At 34.1% G+C, this 23,341-nt stretch overlaps 1 protein-coding gene across 1 annotated transcript; it reads right to left on the bottom strand.

Annotated features, from left to right (window-relative positions):
* Positions 1-2,385: 2,385 nt before the first annotated feature.
* LOC126699026 (chloroplast envelope quinone oxidoreductase homolog) lies at positions 2,386-12,923 on the bottom strand. The gene is made up of 4 exons (XM_050396573.1): positions 12,738-12,923; positions 9,809-9,950; positions 8,639-8,730; positions 2,386-3,287 (listed from the first exon to the last, which is right to left on the bottom strand). The coding sequence occupies exons 1-4, from the start codon at positions 12,801-12,803 to the stop codon at positions 2,598-2,600; spliced, it is 990 nt and encodes a 329-aa protein (XP_050252530.1). The 5' UTR covers positions 12,804-12,923; the 3' UTR covers positions 2,386-2,597.
* Positions 12,924-23,341: the final 10,418 nt, after the last annotated feature.

Raw genomic sequence — 23,341 nt, 5'->3', positions numbered from 1 at the left:
TCGGAGTCCCTTACTGCTCGGTTTCCCCCTTGGATGAATTATTTAGAGTTTATCGTTCTCGGACGGTCTCCTCGCACGTATTATGGAATATTCAGCTGTTATCTCGGTTAGTTTCCTAAGTTTAATTTAATGTGAATTATCATTATTATGCCTGGTAATGTAGGTAAATTAGAATTAGTCGGATTATGTTTCAAGGTTTCCTGCTCTAAGTATCATTGAAGAAAAACACATGGAGCACACCCATTCACAAAGTAGTTGTTGCAAAAAAAAGAAAAATATTCAGAACAAGTAAATAAATTCCTCTTTTATTAAGACAAAGAAATAGTACAGCGTACAATGAAAAACTGGAATAAACTTATATTAAAGCTAACTACATAAGCGAAAAGAAAGATACAAGAGAATAAAGAGAGCCGAGGAAGTAATACAGAGGAGAGGTTGGCTGCTGTTTCAAGACGTTGTTCAAGGAAAACTATTCCTCAACACTTTTACATGCCTATAACTCAGGCAGCCAAAGAACCCAACTCGGGGCCTGCACCGTTGAAGAAAAGGCGTAGAGAGCCCGACTCCGGGCTAGCGGAGCTGAAAAAAAGGTGCAGGGAACCCAACTTGAGGCCAGCATCGTTGAAGAAAAGGTGCAGAGAGCCGGAAGTTGATGGGCCTCCACGGAACCACGCCTGCGGTATCGCAGACGGCGCTGATGGCAGAAAATCTTTCTTCTGACACACCAAAAATCTGGTGTGACCAGAACCTGCTTCGGATTTTGACTGAAAGAGGGGAGGGTACCGTTCCCCCCATATCCAAGTGGGAGGACACCTTGAATCTGTGCCTCCCCTGCCCAGACCACATCACTTTAAGTTTTGGAATGGTCCGGTGCCTCTGTGGCGGGTGAAGTTCCTCTACCTCCACCCAAGCCTCAAACATATGGCACTAAGGGAAGATGACACTGGAGGTGGGAACTGGTTAGGGTCAAAGGGTTATGATTCTGAAGAGAGCAGAAGGGTTTATGTGCCAGGAGAACAACCACCTGCCCTACTTATATAAAGGGTAAGGAGGTGTCATTTAATTTAATTTGAGCAGATTCCCAAGACACGCTGCAGACAAGGCAGCTCTGGCACAATTTCGAACGCTATCCACCACCACAGGATTTAAAGGTCCTTGTGAAGGCGCGCCTCGAAGACTGAAATGACAAAGGGCACTGTGCGGATGAAGAATAAAGTAGTGCCTCTTAATTCGGCACATCTCCCATGCAAATGGAAGGACACAAGCAGCAATAAGGCACGGAACTTGAACAAATCACGAGGTGGGCTCAGCATCACCAAAACCCTCCTTCCCAACTAAAAAGTCGGGAAGCAAGATTTCGAGGGGCTATTGTGGGGCTTGAAATTTGGAATCCCGGCCCACTTCACATTAATGGCCCAAAACCCAAGCCGAGGAGCCCTACTGCCGAGGAGGTATGAGGAGAACCCCTTGATGACCCAATATTATAGCCGAGGACAACCTCACGCTCAACGCCTCACAAAACGCCTGACGAAAAGGACAAACTCAGTACAAGAGCAGTACAAACTAGAAAGCTGCCAACACCATAACGTGGAGCCCAGCACCTGACAAGCCCATACCCCATACCATGCTATCCAGCTTTTCCCAACCACTCTGACGTGAAAATTGATAGGACGAGTAACTGCCCCAAACAAGGAGAAACTGACACGTAGATGAAGAAGAGAAATCGAATACTAGTATAAAAGGGAAAAAAGGAGGAGGAAAATGGGGGCCCCCGGGAAAAGAAGGAAGAAAAAGGAGGAATGGTGAGAATGTGATGCTCATCGGACTAATTCCGAGGAGTCAAACCTTCCAAACTACACTGATGCAAGGCTCAGCTATACAGTCCAAACTCATCTTTGTATGATCGCTCACGAAGCCGGGACCAGACCGAAACCCAGCGCCCAAAGGCAGGCCTTTCTAAACCCACTCTCTACAAATCATATTGTTCGGGCCCTTTACACACGAGTCCAACGTCAGCATTGGGTCGTTAAAAATCGTGTCCCTACAATTAAGTTTTACAAAAATAAAAATAAAAGAGAGCTAGTCTCATTTGAATATTATTTATTTATTATTATTTTATCTTTTTTATGGCATATTATTTTTTTTCTTTAATGCTCCTTTATTATTATTTTTTAATCTTTCTGTATTCTTCATTTTTCATTTCCAATAATAATTTTCAAATTCCTAACCACTATTTTTTTTCTAAGGAAAAATATCACTAATTTAAAAAGTAACAAAATATTACAACATTTTCATAACATTTTTTGTCTTTAGCTATGCTCAATTCTAATATTTTACTAATTAGTTTAATTTTCTTTTGAAAGTATGAAAGGTTGACATCTCAGCTTTGTGAAAATTTTGTGATAATTTGTTGTGTTCTAACATCAAATATATTCTCTTTTCCACATATTTATTTTCCTCCACGAACCAGTCTTCTTTCTCTCTTATTCTTCTTCTTCTTCACCCAAAAGCAACCCTTCTCTCCCCATAATCCCAAAGACCACAAATTTTTACATACAAATTCAAGAATTCGAAGCATATTATACTTACTTATGGGCTCATGGTTCCACGATAATCTTCCCAGTAGCATGGCCGTCAATACTCTTAGCCCAAGCATCTTCAGCCTTGCTCAGGGAATGCTTCGAGTCAATCACAGTCTTAAGTTTACCTTCCTTCACCAACTTAACAAGATAATCCAGGTTCTCACCCTTGGCACTTAACAATACAGGCAATAGCTGCTTCTTTGAGAAGGTAAGTTTCTTTACAGCAAACGTCATAATGGCACCAGGTCCAGGAGTTAAATCTATGACCTTCCCATCTGCACTCAAATTAGGCTCAAAGGTTGACCAAGGAATGTCTCTTGCACAGTGGATCACGGCATCATACTTCTTACCAGATGGGCTCTTCAGAGCTGCCCCATCTGGAGTCTTGTAGTCGAGAACCTCATCAGCCCCCAAGCTCTTGACAAAGTCAATGTTGCGGGCCCCACAAGTAGCAGTCACATGAGCGTTTCCAAGCTTTGCCAGTTGAACAGCATAGTGACCCACACCACCTGAGGCAGCGGTAATCAGAATGTTTCTCTGCGGGCCACTTCCATCAAGGTTGATCCCAGCATCTTGGGTGAGAGCCTGGTGAGCTGTAAGACCAGCGACTGGTAAGGCTGCAGCTTCAGCTGCTGAAACTTCAGCTGGCCTAGAAGCTGTCAGCCTGTCCTTAGTCACAGCAAACTCAGCTAGTCCACCTCCGTCCTGTCAATATATAATTAACATGATAAGAGATTAATCAAGAATGGAATGTGCTATAGATCACCACTGTATGTATCCCAAATCTGGAAGTAATTAAAAAAAAAAAAAAGAACAAATTCATGGAAGCCTAGGCCAACTTATGTCACAGCCCAGAGAACAGAATTCACTACTACTCTGGTGAACAGAAAATTCCAGCACACTAGTTCTGGAAAATTCAATATTTTCAACCTTTTATTCTCTTTTATAATCCTTCTGAAAAGCAATATAGAAAGTAATAAAAAAAAAATCATATATATATATATATATACATATTAAAGTTCTTGGCCAATACAAGGCTCAATAAGGAGTATTAACTAATAACTACCTTCTTGAATTCTAACTTTTAGTAAAACAATCTATTGAAGTTAAATACAAGTCCATTCCACATTCCCAGATTAGTGGCCTACACTTCTTGTTCCCATTCCATGTGCCACAACAATCCACAATCTAAATATCTCACTTCTCAGTTACAAACAAATATATTGGATAAGGGGAGTTTTGAAACTTGATTTTCTTTAAAAATAAATGCATTTGTCAAAATAACAAGTGAAGGAAAAAATGATAATCTGGTTACTCCCAAACCTTTATTGCTGTGCTTGGATATCAAATGAAAGGCAACACAGGCTTGTTTGACTATGGCAATTAATTAATTTAATTGATCAATATAAGAAAGTGATGGCTGATGATTTGCATCCATGCTTACTAATTACAATAAGTTGCACCTGGACTATTTCACGTGATTACGATTAATATATTATTTTAATATATGAAGCAATTATATTTCCAAAAAAAAAAAAAAACCTTTGTTGACCAGTAGTAGCCAATTCTATCTGTTTCAAAATTTGCCATGCCACCAATTTATTATGGTGTTGATCCCTCGCACTGTTTCTACGTTAGGTAGCACTGTGTTAAGGCTCCACTACAATACATTACAGCTTATTCACTCAACTAACCAAGTACAAGCTTCTAATACATGTCTTAACCAACCATAACTAACTCTGTACCAGTATTCCCTGCAGTAATGATAGGAATCAAATTGATCCTAAATCTCTCTTTCCTCTCACTCTAGTAGTTCTTTGAGGGAACTAGGCCTCCAATGATTCTTCGAGGGAATCAATCTCCAATAGTATCTCAAAGAGAACTAATCACTGTATTATTCTTCAATGAATTTCACAATACAATCAGTTTAGTCTTATGCTCTATCAAACTACTAACAGAGTACAACACATTACAGCTTATTCACTCAACTAACCAAGTTCAAGCTTCTAATACACGTCTTAACCAACTATAACTAACTCTGTACCAGTATTCACTTCACAAAGAATAATGCAGTAATGTATTGTACTGAAGCCTTAACACAATTTGTCTTCAATTCAATTCTCATCTCTAAAGAGTGTTTTGATAGCAGGTTGAAATCACAGATTCAGAAATGTTGTATAACTTATATTTCAAAAAGGCTCACAACCATGTAAATTGGAATTTCATGTTATATTTGAGGGAGCAGATGGATTTTGGAGGACATGGGTTGCCTATTGTATTTCCACAGTTAGATTCTCTATTTTGGTAGATGGAGTTTTAACTGGCTTTTTTCAGTAGTTCTTGTGGGTTACGTCAGGGGGATCCCTGATAGCTTTTTTGTACTTGTTATGGTGACGGAGGCTTTTAGTTATATGACTAATAAGTAATTTTGGGAGGTATGGTATCAGGTTTTCAAGTTGGGATGAGAGTAATGAAGGGATACTAATTTCTTATCTTCTGTTTAAGGATGGTACACTAATTCGTTGTTAGGTGGACCTGATGGAGCTTCTTTCATTACAATGTCTTCTACTTTACTTAGGCATTTTCAAGTTTGAAGATCAACTTGTGTAGAATAAGCTTGCTTTGGATTTCAGGTTGTAAGATGGGTGCCCTTCCCGGTTCCTACAACCTATTTGGGTTTCCCACTTGGCTTGCCCTCTAAGGATAGCTAAAATTGAGATGTTATTGTTGAAAGCATGGAAAGGAGATTAGCAAGATGTAACAAAATTTATTTATCCAAATGAAGAAGGGTCACATGTGTTAAAAGCACTTTTTGGGTTTACCCACATACTTTATACAATTTTCCCAAACTAGTTTGTGTAGTTAAAAGGTTAGAGATATGGTGAAAGGATTTTCTATGAGGTGGTATAGCAGAGGAGGTAAAGAATCACTTAATTAGGAGGGATACGATTTGTTCCCCCAATTCAATATGGAGGTTTAGGCATTAAGAAGCTTGGCATTTTTAACCGAGCTCTTCTGGGAAAATGGTATTGGCATTATGCTACAGAAAGGGATCTTATTTGGAGGGAAAGGGGAGCAAAATATAGGGAGATTTACTGTCATTGGTATTCTTTTGAGGTTAAGGGTGCTCATTGGGTGAGTCTAAGGAAGCACATTAAGTGGGAAAACAAACCCCAAATTTGGAATCTATACAAAAATTAAGGGGGAAAGCAACTGGTTTGAGAAAAAAGGTCATTCAAGGAAAAGGTCAATAGTTAGTTAATGCCAGTTACCTCCTAGGCATGAAGATAAACTGCTTAGCCCATCAGGGGTGAAAAGCCCCTAGATTACCCAGTAATTGGTTCTGTCGGGTGGGGTCAATTGCCCGTAGAAGTTTGATTAACAATGAAGATTGTTGTATGGTATGCTCTGCGACATGCAACTAATATGAGTGAAGTTCTCATACATTTTAAAAAAGAAGTTAATGCCATTCAACTATCGGTCACCAGTCAACAATCATTTTGTGGAGAAACAGAAAGCAAAGAAAGAAAATTTATGATGGGAAGAGATCTTTGTAGAGTGGAGTTTATTTGTGGTGGTTTGATGAGTATGTAATGTGACGAAGGATTTTGGTAGGATTTAAGCTTTATGCTCAAAATACACAAAAATTGTATTAATCAACTCTCATCTCCTTGGAAAACATTGAGCACAAATAAACACAAAGACACATACTTGTACTAAAGTATTAGGACTCCTATTAGGAATACTAATTTGACTAGTAATAGAGGTTAAGTGTTTTGATCTTTATTGTGTATAGTGTACTTGATCTCCCTTGCCATAGATGTAAAAAGTTTATCAAATCATGTAAATTCTTTTTATTTTTTATTTTTTATTTTTGATAAGTAAGAAAAATCTATATTGAAGAAAAAAACTACTTTATGCAAATGGAGCACAAAGAAGTCAAAAAGTACAGGGAAGAAAAAGAAAAGAACAAAAATTAATTACAAAAGAGAAGAGAACTAATGAACAGAGGGAGGGAATCATTAGATGTGAGTCCCCAAGCTTAAGACCAATCAAATAGAGAACCACTAAAAGAACCAAGCAGCTGGTCTCCCAAACTATCCACATCCTCAAATGTCCATCTATTATGCTCCCTCCATATACACCACATCAAGCACAATGGAACAAAATTCCAAATGTCTGATGAGTGCTTCTCCATCCAATTCCACCAATCAAAAGGAAAATCTAGTACTAAGGCCCATGAAACCCCAAAAGATCTAAAGACAAAACATCACAATTGATGAGCCTTGTCAAAATGTAGTAAATGATCTACACTCTCCCCACAACAATGACACATGACACACCACTCAACAAAAGCGAAGCACCTACTTCTCAAATTGTCTCTCATATCTTACCCCTAGTTGCGATCCAAACAAAAAAAGAATTCGATGAAGGGCCTTAACTCTCCAAACATCAAATTTCCCATTCTTCTTCAATTTCCATCTCATGCGGTCCCCATTTTCAGTTGAAGGGGCATTGGATTCCAAAATATGAAGGAAGTCGACCACTAAATCCAATCTTGAGTAAAACGTACATCCCAAGATTCCCAACTCCTAGTAAAACGTACATCCCAAGATTCCCAACTCCTCTCCCCCATCCCCTGCCTTGCCCAAGAAAGCTCTACAGAGGCCTCTCTATTAATGGAAATCTTAAACAAAACCGGAAAAGTCACTCAACGAGGTTGATCCCCACACCAACTATCTTGCCAGAATCTCACTCTATTCCCCACCCCAATCTCAAACTGAGCATTTTGGCTAAAAGCCTCCCAACCCATTTGAATACCTCTCCATAAACCACAACCATGTAAACCCCTACCCAACTTAGAAGTCTGTCCCCTTCACTCTTCCCTAAACTTCATAGCCATATGGAGGATCAAGGCTTCTCAAAGAGTTTCATTTTTTGTGTGGACAGCAACTTGGGGGAAAATTCTTACTTTTGATAACCTTATCAAGAGAGGTTATTCAATGGTGGGTTGGTGTTATACGTGCTGTAGTAGTGGGGACACTGTAACCACTTTTTGAGTCATTGTCTTGCAGCTTTTGAGTTGTGGAGTTTTATGTTTAGGATGGTTGGGATTCAGTGGGTTTTATCGGAGAAGGTTCTTGATTTATTATGTGGGTGGCGGTGTAGGGGAATTAATATCTGGAATCTTGTTCCGGTATGTTTGATGTGGACAATATGGACGGAAAGGGACCAACATACTTTTGAGGATGTGGCGTGCAAGTCAACTAAATTGCAAGCATTCTTCACTGGTTCTCTTTATAAGTGGTCTTTTGTATCGGGTATCACAGGTAATAGCTCTGTTCAATCCTTCATAGAGTAGATTCATATGTAGATATTTTTTCAATTGTAATTCTTTAGGCTACTTCCTGTCTTTTTTCACAAAGTAATCTCATTTCAATAAAATTTTATTACCTATATACAAAAAATAAATAAATTACATGATTGAATTTAAGCCAAGGTGGAGACTTGCTGCATTGGTTACTTTCTTGGGGTTTTCTTTGAGTGGGGAAAAGTATATTTCTTGTCAGAGAAAAAGTCGACATTTTTTGTTTACTAAAGAATGGAATTTGAAGCCTTGTATATGGAAAGAACAGTATAAGGTTTAGTTGACCTTGGCCCAAGATCTCACCACATAGAGAAGAGGAGAAAGTACTTTATGGTTCAGGTGTATAGGAGGTCTATTAATAGAGAACTTGTTTATTCCTGGATGTGTTAACATTACCACTTTTTTATTTCATTCTAGTTTTTTATTTTTTTCTAGTTACAGGGGTGAAGAAGATCAGAGATATAATAAATTCACTGCGACTAATCTCTCACCTTCCCTTTTTTTAATTTTAGACTTTTTAAAATTAGAATTACTTTGAAAATAGAAAGAATAAAAGTGGGTTCAACTTCAGTGAAACTCAAACAAGGCTCTAATTTAAATAATTAAGATAAGAATGATGATAGATATGGGGGTATGAATATTAATTAAAGGGAAGCATAAAACCAAAGGAATAAGTATGAGTTCTCACGGCATGGTTAATTGTAGCTACAACTTTGTCACCAGCTTTGAAACTTTTGACTCCTGGTCCAACCTCTACGACCTCTCCTGCCACATCAGTACCTTTTCCAACAGAAAATATAATCAGCAAAAGGCAAAGATGGAAGACTTCCCAAAATTTTGCAACACGCAACCATCAGCATGAAATTCAGCTCAATAGATATATCACTAAACTGCTTATTAGTTAAGAAAGTTATACCATTTATATGTGATGTCTGGATGGTTATAGAATCTTCAGGACCACATGAATGGCATAAATGCAATTTTTCGCTTTCAAAGTTCATAATCTTAAGGCTATTTGCGTGTTTTATTGAAGAAGATGTCACATGCTCCTACCTTTTTAAATGGACATAAGTAGTTGAACTATAAAACCCATACAACAATAGTGAGGTGTTCCTCTTCATGCCAAATTGAGTAGCCTGAACAAATCCAGTCACCAATTCAAACAAACTTGGAGAAAAAGTGGTGTAAGGATTACTTTTTATTTTAATTACTTTATAATTATTGCAAGTTACACCCATGGCCATGGGTTTAAAAACTGCAACCTTATCCTCCATCCCATTATTCCAGGATAGATGTCATTTGAGTTAAAGCAATAGCACATCAAGGAAACATTTTTACATGTAATGAGAAACACATCATAGCTGATGCAGTAGCAATGATTGTCCTGCATCAATAGCATAGTGCTGAAAGCATGGCATTTGAAAGGGAGGGGAAGAGCACAACATTCAATCCTTGTCCCTTGGAAAAAGAAAGAAAAAAGTACAAATTTCCTCTTGGTATCTGCTTGCATCTGCAGTATTAAAGAAACATGTATATGCATCCTTGTGATTGATACACAAATGGCCGCTAAAGGAGCATCCATAAAATACTTACTGTCATAACTTTTTTCTTTCTTATTTAACTTGAACAGGGCATTTACAAATTAAATGATACGTTCTGTCATGCTTAGCACTTACTATTAGTCAAGCATATTTGTCAAAAATTAACTTCAAAATAGTGACAGGAAATCAAAAGTCAACGTATGGCTTAACTCAGCTTCACAAATGTCAATGAAGTGTATGTATTAAACTACTTCCCTAGGTAAAAAGGGCTTCACAAAAAAGTTCTGTTAATGGAACCACACTCAACAAAGAATTACCAGGTATGTGAGGGAACCTGTGAGGATAAAAAGGCCGCAGCACGCCTTTGTGAATTTTCCAATCAATTGGATTTAGACTAGTTGCTTCCAGTTTCAGCAAGAGCTCATCCTTCTTTGGAATGGGAACTGGAACTTCAACATGCTGCAATAAATGTGAAAATTATATATTATCTTTAAAAGCACATACAGGAATACTAACATAATTTCAATGACTTCTAACACTACAGCTCTGGAAAGCAAGCAGCAGATGCAAGGGAAATATTCACAGAAAATAAAACCACAAAACTACATTCACAGCTTTAACTTCTTTAAGTTTCCAACTAGAAAGAGATTGGGACCATCAGCTGTCACTAATTTTCCACAAAGGCTATGATTAATCATTCTGGGACCAGGGCTTCTAAGGAAGTCAAAGTGCTGAAGAGGTGCAGCCACAAAGTAAAGTTGTTAACAAGCATTATAATCACAAGATGGGACTTTCACAAAGCTTCCAAACTCAAATTTACATTCGGAACTGAGACCAAATAAAGGAAGGCAGTTTATTTAAACATCAAGGATCATCAATTAAATTAACCCTTCATGCATTCCAACACAAGTTTGATTTCAACCACTTAAGCTTCATCGGCATGAGGAAGGAGAACTTATTGTAGAGCTGAGATACCTGCATTGTATCTAAGTACCATAATCCTAACTCTATTCTTGGTAACCACAAATCCAACTCATGTAGATATGAGGATCCATGCTGTTCCAAAACTACACCATAGCAAATTCAATTTTTGTCAACTTGAAGTTCTTAGTTCTTCAATTTTTTGTCAAACTGCGCCACATCAGAGTCCTTAGTTCTTCTCTCTTGAGGTTCAGGGGGGAAAAAACAGAACTTTGACATAATCTTCAACTTGTTATCAGTTACACAGACCAGGCTGAAGAATCATTCTATTCTTTAATTTAAAGTGTGTAAATTGAAATCTGCTTACTCTTTTCAATAGCTGATGGTTGAAATTAACTCACAGAAACTTAAATTTCGACACATATCTGAGGTTGATAATAATTACATAAAAAAAGAGGAAGACAAAAGAAAAAAAATATCTAGACCAGATTTGAACAAAATGTTCCTGAGAAACTGTCATATCAGTGAAAAATACCTTCATATAGCAAGTTAGACAAAATACGGAACAGCCCTATTGCACTATGACACATTAAAAGTATTAATAAAACAATTATTTTTTGATGATTGGGATGCAATGATGCATCATCAAATGCTTGATACATGTGTGAGCACATACAGTAGACTTATAGGAGAAAGAAGATGAAGCAACTAGAAAAAAGAATACAGAAAGAAGGAAAGGGATGAAAAAAATTTGCAGAACCAGTGTCATATGACTCATATCCAGCATTCTAGTATTATCCCTCAGGGTCCTGACATACAGAAAGAGCTTTCTGCAGCAAGAAAAGCATCAGTAACTTACTCTTTGGACCATGAAGAGATCTATACAACTCACCCCCAGTCATTACATGCATATCCCCAAACTTTTTCCTAACATAAAATTTCAGCTTCGTTAAAAAAAACTACAGTCATTAATTTTTTTTTTTTTTTTTTTTTTTTTTCAGATGGCCATATATGCTGCTTTTTTTTTTTTTTTTTTACATGCTTTTATAATAAATGCACCCAATTCATATATTAATCTCCAACAGTTATTTTTTCCCTAGAAATTTGCCCCCAATTATTCCAAAATTTTGAATAACTCTAGGTGAATGAATTTGACAGGAACCAAGTATCAACTATTCAGATTCCATAATACCCATGTTCAACTGCCAAAGAAAGTACAATCACATGTATATATCACTTCTCATTAATTTTCTACAAACTATTTATCAGGAAAACAAAAAACAAAAAACAAAATGATGAACCTTGCAGCCTGACAAAAAAAAAAAAAAAATGTAGGCTACTTTGCTATTACCTATTACTACATCGCAGACTGAATCCAAATAATTTCCAAAGAAAGGAAAAATAAAAACCCCAACCTGTCATTACAGAAATATCACCCATCCCTTCTTAAAATTCTTATTTTAAGTATTGAAATTTCAAATTTTGTGAAGAGGAGGACAGGTTGACTTTGGATTTCCATCACAAGTCAGATCATTTCCTTCTGTTTTACTTTTACACATAAGATATAATAGAGTTCATCAATTATTATTATTATTATATGCGATGATGACAAGGCTATATACTATATAGATATAATAGTGCCCATCATTGCCTTCACCAAACTACAAATTGTTTTATAAAAATGATATCATTTAAACCCCAAAAAACCCAACTTCAAAATAAGTCTCCAATGAAATTTTTTAGTTTTAAAAAAATATAATAGTTTCACTTAGTTGCTCACATAAACAGAAAACAAAACTAAGCCCCTTGATAAACAAGCCAACCAAAGAAAAAAAAAAGTTCATCTGTACACATCCTAATTCCTCCTATGTTTTGATTTTAACCTCGTACTCTATAGCACATGAGCCAAAAATGATTTGAAAAACAGAGAAAAAGAATTACAAATATTGGTGAAAGAGAAATGCTAGGTCCATAACAATTTTACAACAAATTTTAAGTGGCAGCTTATTACTAGTTATTATTGTTAGGGCAAAAAAGTAACCTCATTGGTAAGTTCAAATTTGAACTAATAACAACTAACTACTTATAATTTGTTGTGAAAATATTATGGATGTAGCACTTCTCATCGGTGAAATGAGTCTTGAATCCAGACCTCATGCTATAATCTTATTTGCAAATTGCAATCTTTTTCTAATCTAAAAGTACAAATTTGAACACAAGTTATCAGCAATCATGAAACTTCATATATATTAGGATAAACCCAGATAACAAAATTCAATGGTAATTGTAAAAATGAAAAAAAAAAAAAAAAAAAAAGAAAATAACCTTCAAACCAGCAGGTCCTCCACCATAGCCAAAGTACTGAACCGCATGCATAAGCTTTCCTGCCATATTCACAGATGAGAAGGTTGACAGTGATTTTGTATGTGAAGGAGTGGGAAAGAGAGAACAGCCTAGAATCTATGACATCCAACCTGTGTCGGATTGATTGTATGTACAGAGAGAGAAGATTTTATAGAAGGACCAAATTTTAGGACAGATAAAATGCACTTGTAATTTGGGAGATAATACAAAATGCATTGGATGCATGTTTTTCCTCTCATATGAAGGTGGATCCCACACGCATTGGGTCCAATAAGAGGGAGGAAAATGCATCCGACGTATGGTATACCGCCTCGTAATTTAGATCTTATATCATTCACATTAGTTATGCAAAAATTCATTAAATTCTATTTAAGGGCTCTCCTATTTGGGATTTTATTTTTGGTGCTTCAAAATTATCCTTGCACCCTACTTTTAACATAGGCAAAACTTGAGCACAATTCTATAAAATACATTTGTATACCTTGTAAAACATAGCCTACAAAATTGAACCCACTCTCCTGTTGGTTTTCCAACTGAACTTCACCCAAAATACTCTCACACTCACTTTCTTGTCCCTAAATAAAAATTTGTATTAGGTTCTAAAAGTTTAGAACAATTGGCAAATCATGAACATAAACTTGTCTAGCTATAAATCTTAGAGTCTATATGATTTATTAAACAATGCTCAAGATGCTGCAAGTCATAATAAAAAATAAAAAAAAAGCTGCAGGGTCAAGAATTCAAAACATGCCAGATTCAACATATCGAGAGAACATGTTTGATCGATTGAAAGATGGATTCTGCAAAATTTAATTAAAGCCCAACAACTCATTAAGTCCATTAAGTGATTAGAGTTTCAGATTTATTTCGCATAGTATTTAAAGAAAATCCTAAGGCACGTTTTGTTATGACTTTAAAGGTGCTCTTGTGAGATCTAAAAGGTACTATGCATTCTCCTTTCAAAGTCACTACCAGAAATTATTCCCATACCATTAAAACCGATAGATCTGAAGTTGCTGCAACAAGATCATACATAGTTGATAATTTAAACTTTCAAGAGTGGTCTTGAAGTCACAAACTGGAGAGTTTGTGTTACTAAACCTTTGAGTGGGATCTCAAAGTCACAAGCGTAGGAGTTTGTGTTTAGTAAATCCAAGATAGAAGAGTCTGTAGAGTCAGAGCTGCATGTGGTCGTGCTAGTAAGTTCTACAAAAAGTAGCTTTAGATTTAAGTTTTAAAACTATTGTAATCTTATATTCTATCATAGTGAATTTGTTTACCTTGAGGATAGTTAGGTTAAATTCTCTTCAGATTTTTTACCTTAAAATTAGATGGTTTCATTAGTTTTCCTGGATAATCACTTTTTTGCACTAGGTAATATGCATGAGCTTAACCTAGATCTGAATAATTAACCTATGTAATTACTTAACTAATTCATTAGGTTAAACTAATTTGTTTAAAATGGGTCTAAACAGAACAAACAATTTGTCTAAAATGTAAAACTCACTTTTTAAATCTCATGTAATCATTTCAATCCTCTAACATTGTTTTCATTCATTTCAGTCCTTAAGTTTACACAATTAAGGTTTTTTTTGTCAACTTCTATTAATTTTTTTTAAAAAAATTCTAGAACTTATTTTTCAATCATTAATTGGATTTTTTATTTAAAAAAGTTGAAGAAAAATATTAAAAATTTGGACAATTAACCGCAATATTTAACAGAAGTTAAGATACTGTAATTGAATAAACTTAAAATTTAAAAGACTGAAATAAATTTCGGTAAAACTTGAATTTTGCATTTTAGCCCGAAAAATTTGCTTTAATAACAAGGTTAACACTGGTTTGAAAATCCTAACTGCTATCTCGACTCCCACTGAGTCTGAGTCCAAGAAAAAAGAAGCCACACTCGTATCAGTTTGGTTTAACACTCAAAGTCTCAAAGTTCTGGCTTTAAGTTTTTCTTTCATACGTTTAATGGGCAAAGCAAAGGTTCTGTAATTTTTTTTTTTTTTTTTTACCATGGTTTTGCTCCATCAACAACTCAGTAGCCGATGATGTTGGGAGAAGATTTCCAACCGAGTTTTTGTTGTCAAAGTCAGTAGTTTTTTACTTTAATTTACTGTGATATCAAAATCCAAACATGTCCAAGGAAATTTTTACAAGTTGTTGGATATTGGGATGGAAATTTTTACAAGTTGTTGAAGAATATGGTCATTGTATGTCACACAGAGGGATTTGGTTCTATGATTTAAAATTTTGGATTGTGAGGTCTTTTTGTAACACTCTGCGCAAACTTTAGTCTACTTTTTTTTTATAATATATTTTCTGTTTTGGACCTTTTTTCCTTTTTAGAGTAATCTTTTTGGGAGTTTAGGAAATATGCTCTATAATTTATTCTTTATTCAAATTCAAATGTTTTAATTTGCACTATCCAAAAAAAAAATTTAATTTGCAAATTCTGAAGATGCATGCATTTCATACAAATACAAACATCTTCCTCTATTGAGTTCTTTGTAGGTTCATGAAAGGTGTATATCACAAAAATTGAGGATCTTTCACATTAAAGAAAGTTCTTCAAAAAAAATTATGGAAAGTGTAATCGAAAGGAATCCTTTTGAGAGAGTTGTGAATAGTTATGCAATATCATTTATTGGTCTTGTTAATGAGTACCCTTAGAACATTTGTTAATATATTATTTTAGGAAATTTTTAATACCACATTCATAGAAAATATAAAAAATAATTAGTTTTTTTTTCCCCATAAAAAATTTCTAGAAATATTCCTAAACTAATATCCTTAATGCATCCATTAACTTTTCACATTATTTATATTTCGCATGTGCATTTAGTTGGTCTACTAAAGTGTATTTGTGAAAAAAAAAATGCAAATCCTTGAAACCTCATTCTCTGTCGAAAATTTTTCTCTACACCATGTAGTGTCAATGATCCCACCCCTAAAATAAAAATGAATTAACTAAAGGTGAAAATACTATTTTGGTTAATACATTTTGGGTTTAGAGTCAATTGGTTTCTGTTATTTTTAATTTGTAGTCAATTTAGTCCCAACTGTCAACTCACTAACGGAAAATGCCTATACGGCAAACGATGTGCACAATTGACACACATGTGGCTAATAAAATAATAAAAAAAGCATTTAATTGCTATTAAAAAAAAAGACAGGACAACGTATTTTTTTATTTTAAAAAATACCACATCAACATTTTGAAAAAAAATATATATTACCAATTTGAAAAATTTTAGGTATCAAATTTGGTGTGACAAGCTCATATTACTTGTCCAAACCCAATCAATCCCTAAAAAAAATTAATTTTTTGCCAACTTGCACAACTCATCAAGTCAAAACTACTAGATTTTCAATTGATTGTAGAGGCTGGTTGGCTAGTGGTGGATTGGAATTTTTCCCACCCATAATGACCTCAACTCGCCTAATTTGACTCAGGCACGATCCTAACAAGGATTGATATTGGTGAAGAATCAAATTAGGTTGCAGCCCTAATTAGCGAAGGGACATGTTTCATACTATTTTCCTACCATTTGAGGGTTTTTTTTTTTTTTGGAGAAACTTTGAGGCTGAAGTGATACACGTAATCCTCCCAAATCTATTGGAGTCTTCACAATGAAGAATGCCTATGATATAGCAAAACAATTCATTTAGGAAGGATACATAAGGTTAATAGAGAGCTCAGATGGCAATTGGTTGAAACCGTTATGGAAATATTTGTGACAAAATAATAAAAGTACCAATTTCACCGCCAACTCCCCATCAAATCCATACTCAGATGCTCTTCGTTCTTCAACTTCATTGCCCAACTTTTTTATTTTTTTATTTTTACCCGAGTCCTAATTAAGGTTTTTGGGTACCCATTATATATGCAATTACCAAAGTTATCCCAACTAAACCATTCACATTTGTTTCTCAAAAAAGAAAAAAAAAACCATTCACATTTTCTTTCTCTCTTTTTCTTTTTCCTTTTTAAATGTCTGATTGTGAATAATATTTAAAGAGTAAACATTTTTTTTAAACATAAAATTTAGTAAAACGTTAAAGGAAAAACTTTTCACATGATGGCCCATTTAAATTTTAAACAGTAAACATGAGAATGTAAAAGTTGTTAGTTTAATATTTAAAAGAAAATTTAGTAGTTTTCTAACATAAAAAATATATTTTTTTAACAGTGACATTAGATTGGATGGAAGGATTAACATTGAGTGAAAATGTAAACTTAAAGGATTAAAATGACAATTGTCCAAATCTAAAGGATGTAATTTGCATTTTTTTTCCTTTAATATTTTAATAGCTTAATAGTTTCATTAGAATGTTTTTTTAATGAAAAATCACTATAAAAATGTAGCATTAGTGGCCTAATAGTTGCGTTTTTATAATGATTATGTTTAGGCTATTACTATGGAATAATCATTCCATGTTATGAAGATACAACCAAACCAGATACACGAAAACTATTCTAAATGATTAAGTACCATTCCATTAAATTATATGATTTATTACTAAATACCAAACTTGTGCTTGTCAGGTCATCATGCACTACATTTCATTTATTATTGTTTTAGAATTAATTTTAGATTTTGTTTTTAAAGATTTTGATGATTATTACTCATTTATAAAGAATAAAATAAACATAAAATATATAAATGTACCTAAAACATTATATTAATTAGAGATACTTGTTGTAAAGCATTGGTACAATGTATGTGTTCGTGCTTCTTAGCCCTAGAGATTCTTGTCATTATAACATGGTGCATTTGGTCCAACTGTAACTTTAAGCATCATGAAGATGAAGGTTGGTTCCCCACCGCATGAGCATTACTGTTAAACAACTTTTTTTTTTTTTTTTTAAGGAGAAAGACTGATAGATTTCATTAAACAGAAATTAGCCATAATTGGCTATGAGTACATGTACATTATTAAACAACTACATGATACATGGCTACCACTTTATTATATAAGCCTTGAATGGAAACACAGAAAAAGAAACGGATGACATTAACTTTTTCTTGGAGGGTTCACCGTCCATGGTGTAGAAAGCAAGATCTCATCTCGAAGCAACCAGGGCGGGTTCCAGTTCCTGCAGTTCCTTGCCCACCGACGTCGCCATTAATGAAATGTCTGGCTGCGACGCCATTGATCAAAATCATCATGCTTATAAAGAGAACAAAGAACAAGAACCATGACTTCATGTTGAACCTTCTTCAGGGTAAGATCTTCTACGTTGTGGTATAATAGTTAAACCTATTGGCAGGTTATATATATATAATTGGGGTGTGGTGACTCTCAGATTCAAATAGGTTGGCAAAAATATTTAGTATCTTAACTAATGCCTATTTTAGGGAGAATCTGTAATGCTAAAAATGGGTGCATGCTTGAGACAAATTCTATTGGTTTTGATTTATTTTTCTTTTTATGATTTAACTGATCAGTATTTTTGAAAGAGAAAATAGTATCACAGATAATTAGTAATTGATATTATCTTTACGGTTTATTCATTTATTTGTTTTGTTTTGTTTCTTTTATAGAATTCCAACTAGACCTGACATTTCTTCCAAAAATATCCTAGACCTAGCAAACTAATAGGGTGGGCAACCTTTGGGTTCGATCCAGTTAGTTAAGAATAGATTGGACTGAAATAGTCAAACTCCCAAACTTTAATCTCAATCACCTTAATAATAATAAGTACTAGCCCCCATCACACACGATCTGCACTTGCGATGATTGGTAATAAGTTGAAATTTGTCAAACTTTTAGTGGTATAATAGTTAAAGCTATTGGTAGGTTATATATGTATATATACACACACACACTTGGGGTGTGGTGACTCTCATATTCAAATAGTTTGGCAAAAAGATTTAGAGTACTTTTGATATGCTGAATGTGGATTACAACAGGAATGGTGATATTTATTATCGGGAATAAAATGTGTTGTAATGGAGTAACTAAACATATTCATTAGTTTGGTTATGAGTTGTAACATTATAATAAAACTTATGATCTATTTTAGAAAATATCTCATTCATACAGTTATATTTCCTAGAAAATAATATATTTCAAATTTTAGAGAGATGAGTTATTTTTTGATGATTTTTTATTTCCATAATTATTAGGTGGATATAAAAAGTTTATTTATTTGGAAATATATTAATGTTAGAAATTATTATATCTACTAAAAAATAACTATTATAACATTTTTTTAGAGGAATATTTACTCCTTATTTTAAAGAATAACTATTTATAAGGAATGACTATTCCCTGTAATAAAACATAACCAAATTATTGAATAGCTAAACCAAAAGAATAACTGTTACATTACAGTGTCTATTACAATTTTTCAAACGTGCTCTTAGTATGTTAACAAATGCTTATTTTAGGGAGAATCCATCTGTAATGTGTTATTACTTTGGTGTTGGATAAATTAAGCCAAAAATTAATAAAAAATGTTTATTTCTTCTCAAATTTAGGAGATTAGTTATCTCGAATTGACTATATTATCTTTCAGTTATTCCAATTCTCAACATAATGCTAAAAATGGATGCATGCTTGAGACAAATTCTACTGGTTTATGATTTAACTGATCAGTATTTTTGAAAGAGAAAATAGTATCACAGATGAGCAATTGATATTATCTTTACGGTTTATTCGTTTATTTGTTTTGTTTTATTTTATTTTGTTTTATTTTTATTATTATTATTTTTTAATAGAATTCCAACTAGACCTGACAATTCTTCCAAAAAAATCATAGACAGCAAACTATGCTGAAATAGGCAATCTATAATAGGGCGGGCAAGCTTTGGGTTTGATCTAGTTAATTAAGAATAGATTGGACTGAAATAGGCAATCTATAAGAATAGATTGGACTGAAATAGGTGGGCAAGCTTTGGGTTCGATCTAGTTAATTCAGAATAGATTGGACTGAAATAGGCAATCTATAATAGGGTTGGCAGCTTTGGGTTCGATCCAGTTAGTTAAGAGATAGATTGGACTGAAATAGGTTGTACGTATGATCTGTATCTTTTCACTTTTTTTTTTTTTTTTTTTATTTTTTATTTTTTATTTTTTTTTAAAGATATTTGAGCAAGAGGAATGGATTTCATAGGAAGGACGACACTGTCAACACTCAACAGGCATGACCCTTATCCAATAATTGGACTAAAACAGGTTCTAAGCATGACCCTTGTCCAAAATTTGACGCATTGGGCCAGTCTCCTATGATTTGTAACTTTATATATATATATATATATATATATATATATATATATATATATAGTGGCGGAGCCAAGATTTTAGTTTAGAGGGGGCAATATTGAAAAAAAAAATACTAAAAACAAAAGTAATCTAAAAATATTAATAGATAATAAAAACAAAATAAATAGAGAATTGTAATTACAAGTATATATTTCATATTATTAAAACAAAGAAACAAAAATGATCAATCATAATTACTAACAATCAAAGTGAGAAATTAATTTAAATACATAAAATTTAGACATAATTTGATTGCTTAAAATAAATTAAAAAAATAAATCAATCTACAAAAGTTAACTAGGGAACCTATTAATTGAATTGTCATACAAAAATAACTTTTTCATAATAAATTTTACGATTGTTAAAATAGTGGACTGTGACTTGTGAAGGAAATAAAGTAGTGGGTTTATTAATATAAGTTGTTCATTATTTACAGTTAACTATTTTCATAATTGTAAAATTTATTGTGAAAAATGTTATGTGTATAGTATTATAATTATAATAAGAAAAGAAAAGAAAAATTAGAATAGGAAAGAAAAGTACTGTAAATAGTAGAATGGATGGGACAAGATCAAGACTAATTGAAATAAATACTGCTTAAGAATAGTAAAATAGGTGAAAGTGTGATGGCAGGAGAGAATTGAGGAGCATTTTTTTTCTTTTCTTTCTTTCAGGTGTCAGGGCTGTTTCATAATGGTAGGAGTGCTTTTTCCATTTTTTTTCACTGACAGAGAGCAAACTACTTAAATACACTTAGTATAGCAGGTACCAAGGCATTTTTTAGAGGAGTCAGGGGGGGCAGTTGCCCCCTCTCGCCCCCCCCCCCTGGCTCCGCCCCTGTATATATATATATATATATATATATATATATATATATATATATATAAAACTTGAGAATACTCTAAAATAAAAGTTGAATGTTGGTGCATTTTAATTGTAATTGATAAATAGCAGGATTGACTCATCTAGCACCACTACTTTCAAGGATCAAATCCTTCTCCCTTGTGACACTGTCCCATAAAAAAAAATAATCTCCCTCCCCTGTTATTATAACTATCAATTTATCAAGAAAATTAATAAATTTTTAAATAACATGTAAAATAAAAGGATTGAGATCCTCTAGAGTTCTTAGGGTACTCTACCTTATAAAGTTCTTTTAATCTTAACCTTTCATTTATAATAAAAGGTCTAGATTTTGCCATATCATTAATCCACTAACAAATCTACAAAAATAATGATTTTAAAAAATAACTACTCATAAATGATAGTTGTTACCTTAAATGTGAATAGTAGCTATGACATTGCAGCATTAAATGCAAAAGAAATTTGTTTATTTAGAAAATTGATTATTATGCAACTTGAATTTGGAAGAAATATTTGAGAGATATATACAAAACAATATTAGACACTTCAGCCCACCTAAAACAACGAGCCTTTTATAGTTTGCTTTCACCTAACCAATGAAAATCCATTATAAATCTCAAAACTCACAAAACTCAATCGAGAATATCTTTCTTTAAAAAAAAAATAAGAAAGTTCCATTATCTTTAACATGGATTGACATCCTCTAGATAATGGATTTCTCAATCCTGTGAAGAAAGCTTAGATGGATTAATGGCCAGCCAGTAGAAATAGCTTTTGCTGAACGCTGGTCCACTTTTAGACATTGTGAACAATCAGAGGCTAAAAAAATGTGATACGAGCAATGTATATATTACAGTTCTAGTGGCCCCGAATATGATGTGTGATCATTTTATAACCCATAAGAACGCTACTGCATACTGGCTACATTTTTAAGAGATATGTCTAATCTGTGAACTAAGTACTCTAGTTTACCCATTTCATCACCGAAATTACTGGTCATGAAAAGCTTCAGCCATAGTTTTTTTTTTTTTTTTTTTTTTGAGAAATAATTACAACATGCTGCTAATCCCGTAGTTCGAATCATTTCCCCCCTAAACCCCCAAGCACTTTATACATGGAAATGTGTCCATTCAGCTACAAGGCCTTTGCCAGCCATAGTTATACAAGCATAATAATCAATTTTGAAAAAAAAAAAAAAAAAAAAAGGTCTAGATATATATAACTAGATGGATTTCCATATATATATATGGAAGCATAACTTGAACCCAATCCATATATATATATATATATATGGATTTAGATCCTTTAGATTTCCTAGGGTACTCTACCAATAGATTTAATTAAATCCTAACCACTCTTTTATGATTTAAAGGTCTAGATTTTGATATGTCAGTATTCCACTAACAATACTCTTAAAATAATAAAATAATATTACAAACAAAACAATTAACTATTAAATCATTAAAGAATAGTTAAGATTTAAGAAAATCTATTTAATAGAGTACCTTAGGAAATCTAGAGGATTTGAATCACATATATATATATATATATATATATATATATATATGATGCACAAAAATCATCAGTAAGGTAGTAGTTCACACGCGTTAATTGAACCAGAAAAGCAAAGAAGGTGAAGAACCTACAGAGAGCACTAGTGGGGTGCCAGCCAAAGACCCTCCAAAAGGTTAAATTAGTGAAAGGGGAATCTTCAATAACTCAAGAGTATAAGAGTTAGGGAAATTATGCGTACCTTGAAAAATGAGAGGTTTGATGTTTATATAGTGGTGTTGAGCTGACTATGATCCCTTGATTATAGGGACTTTCCTTGTAGAAAAGATTTGGAATAAAAACTTCGAGATCATAGGGCTTTCTTACCATGTAAGGGAGATATGCTTGCATGGTTAGGTCTTTGGGCGTGGTGCGCAAGTAATTTCCATACATGTGCATGGAATGTACGTGAAGGATTGGAGGACCCACTGAATAACTTTGTTGGCTACGCGATTGACTTGTCCGTTGGACACAGTGTTTGTCCGTTGGACATGGTGTCCTTCCATTAGGCCTTAGGGTCGGCCTGTTGGGCCTTAGTAAAGGATGTCACCCCAGTCCGATTCCTGACATCATCCCATTCATCCGTCCTAGTCCATTCGTTTAGAGGATGTAGGCCCATGTTGCCGGTTTTCACAACCATTGACGAGGTGTGCATATTCATCTATCCGTTTGTTCTTAATGGCAGGGAGATAGATTTTTGGATGGGCGAAATACCCTTATTAGCTGCCCCCTACTCTGTGACCCGTCGGAGTCGCTGAAGGGTCGCGGAGTACGTAGGAATATTCCTATCATTAATGCTCTTCGTCCTATGCAATAAGTGAAGGGCAAAAAGGTCTTTTTGCTTAGTGAAGTGGCACGTGGCAATTCTTGGTTGG

The sequence above is a fragment of the Quercus robur genome, chromosome 9 (assembly GCF_932294415.1).
Source record: "Quercus robur chromosome 9, dhQueRobu3.1, whole genome shotgun sequence".
Classification (NCBI taxonomy): domain Eukaryota; kingdom Viridiplantae; phylum Streptophyta; class Magnoliopsida; order Fagales; family Fagaceae; genus Quercus; species Quercus robur.
This window is presented reverse-complemented; position numbering and strand designations above follow the sequence as displayed.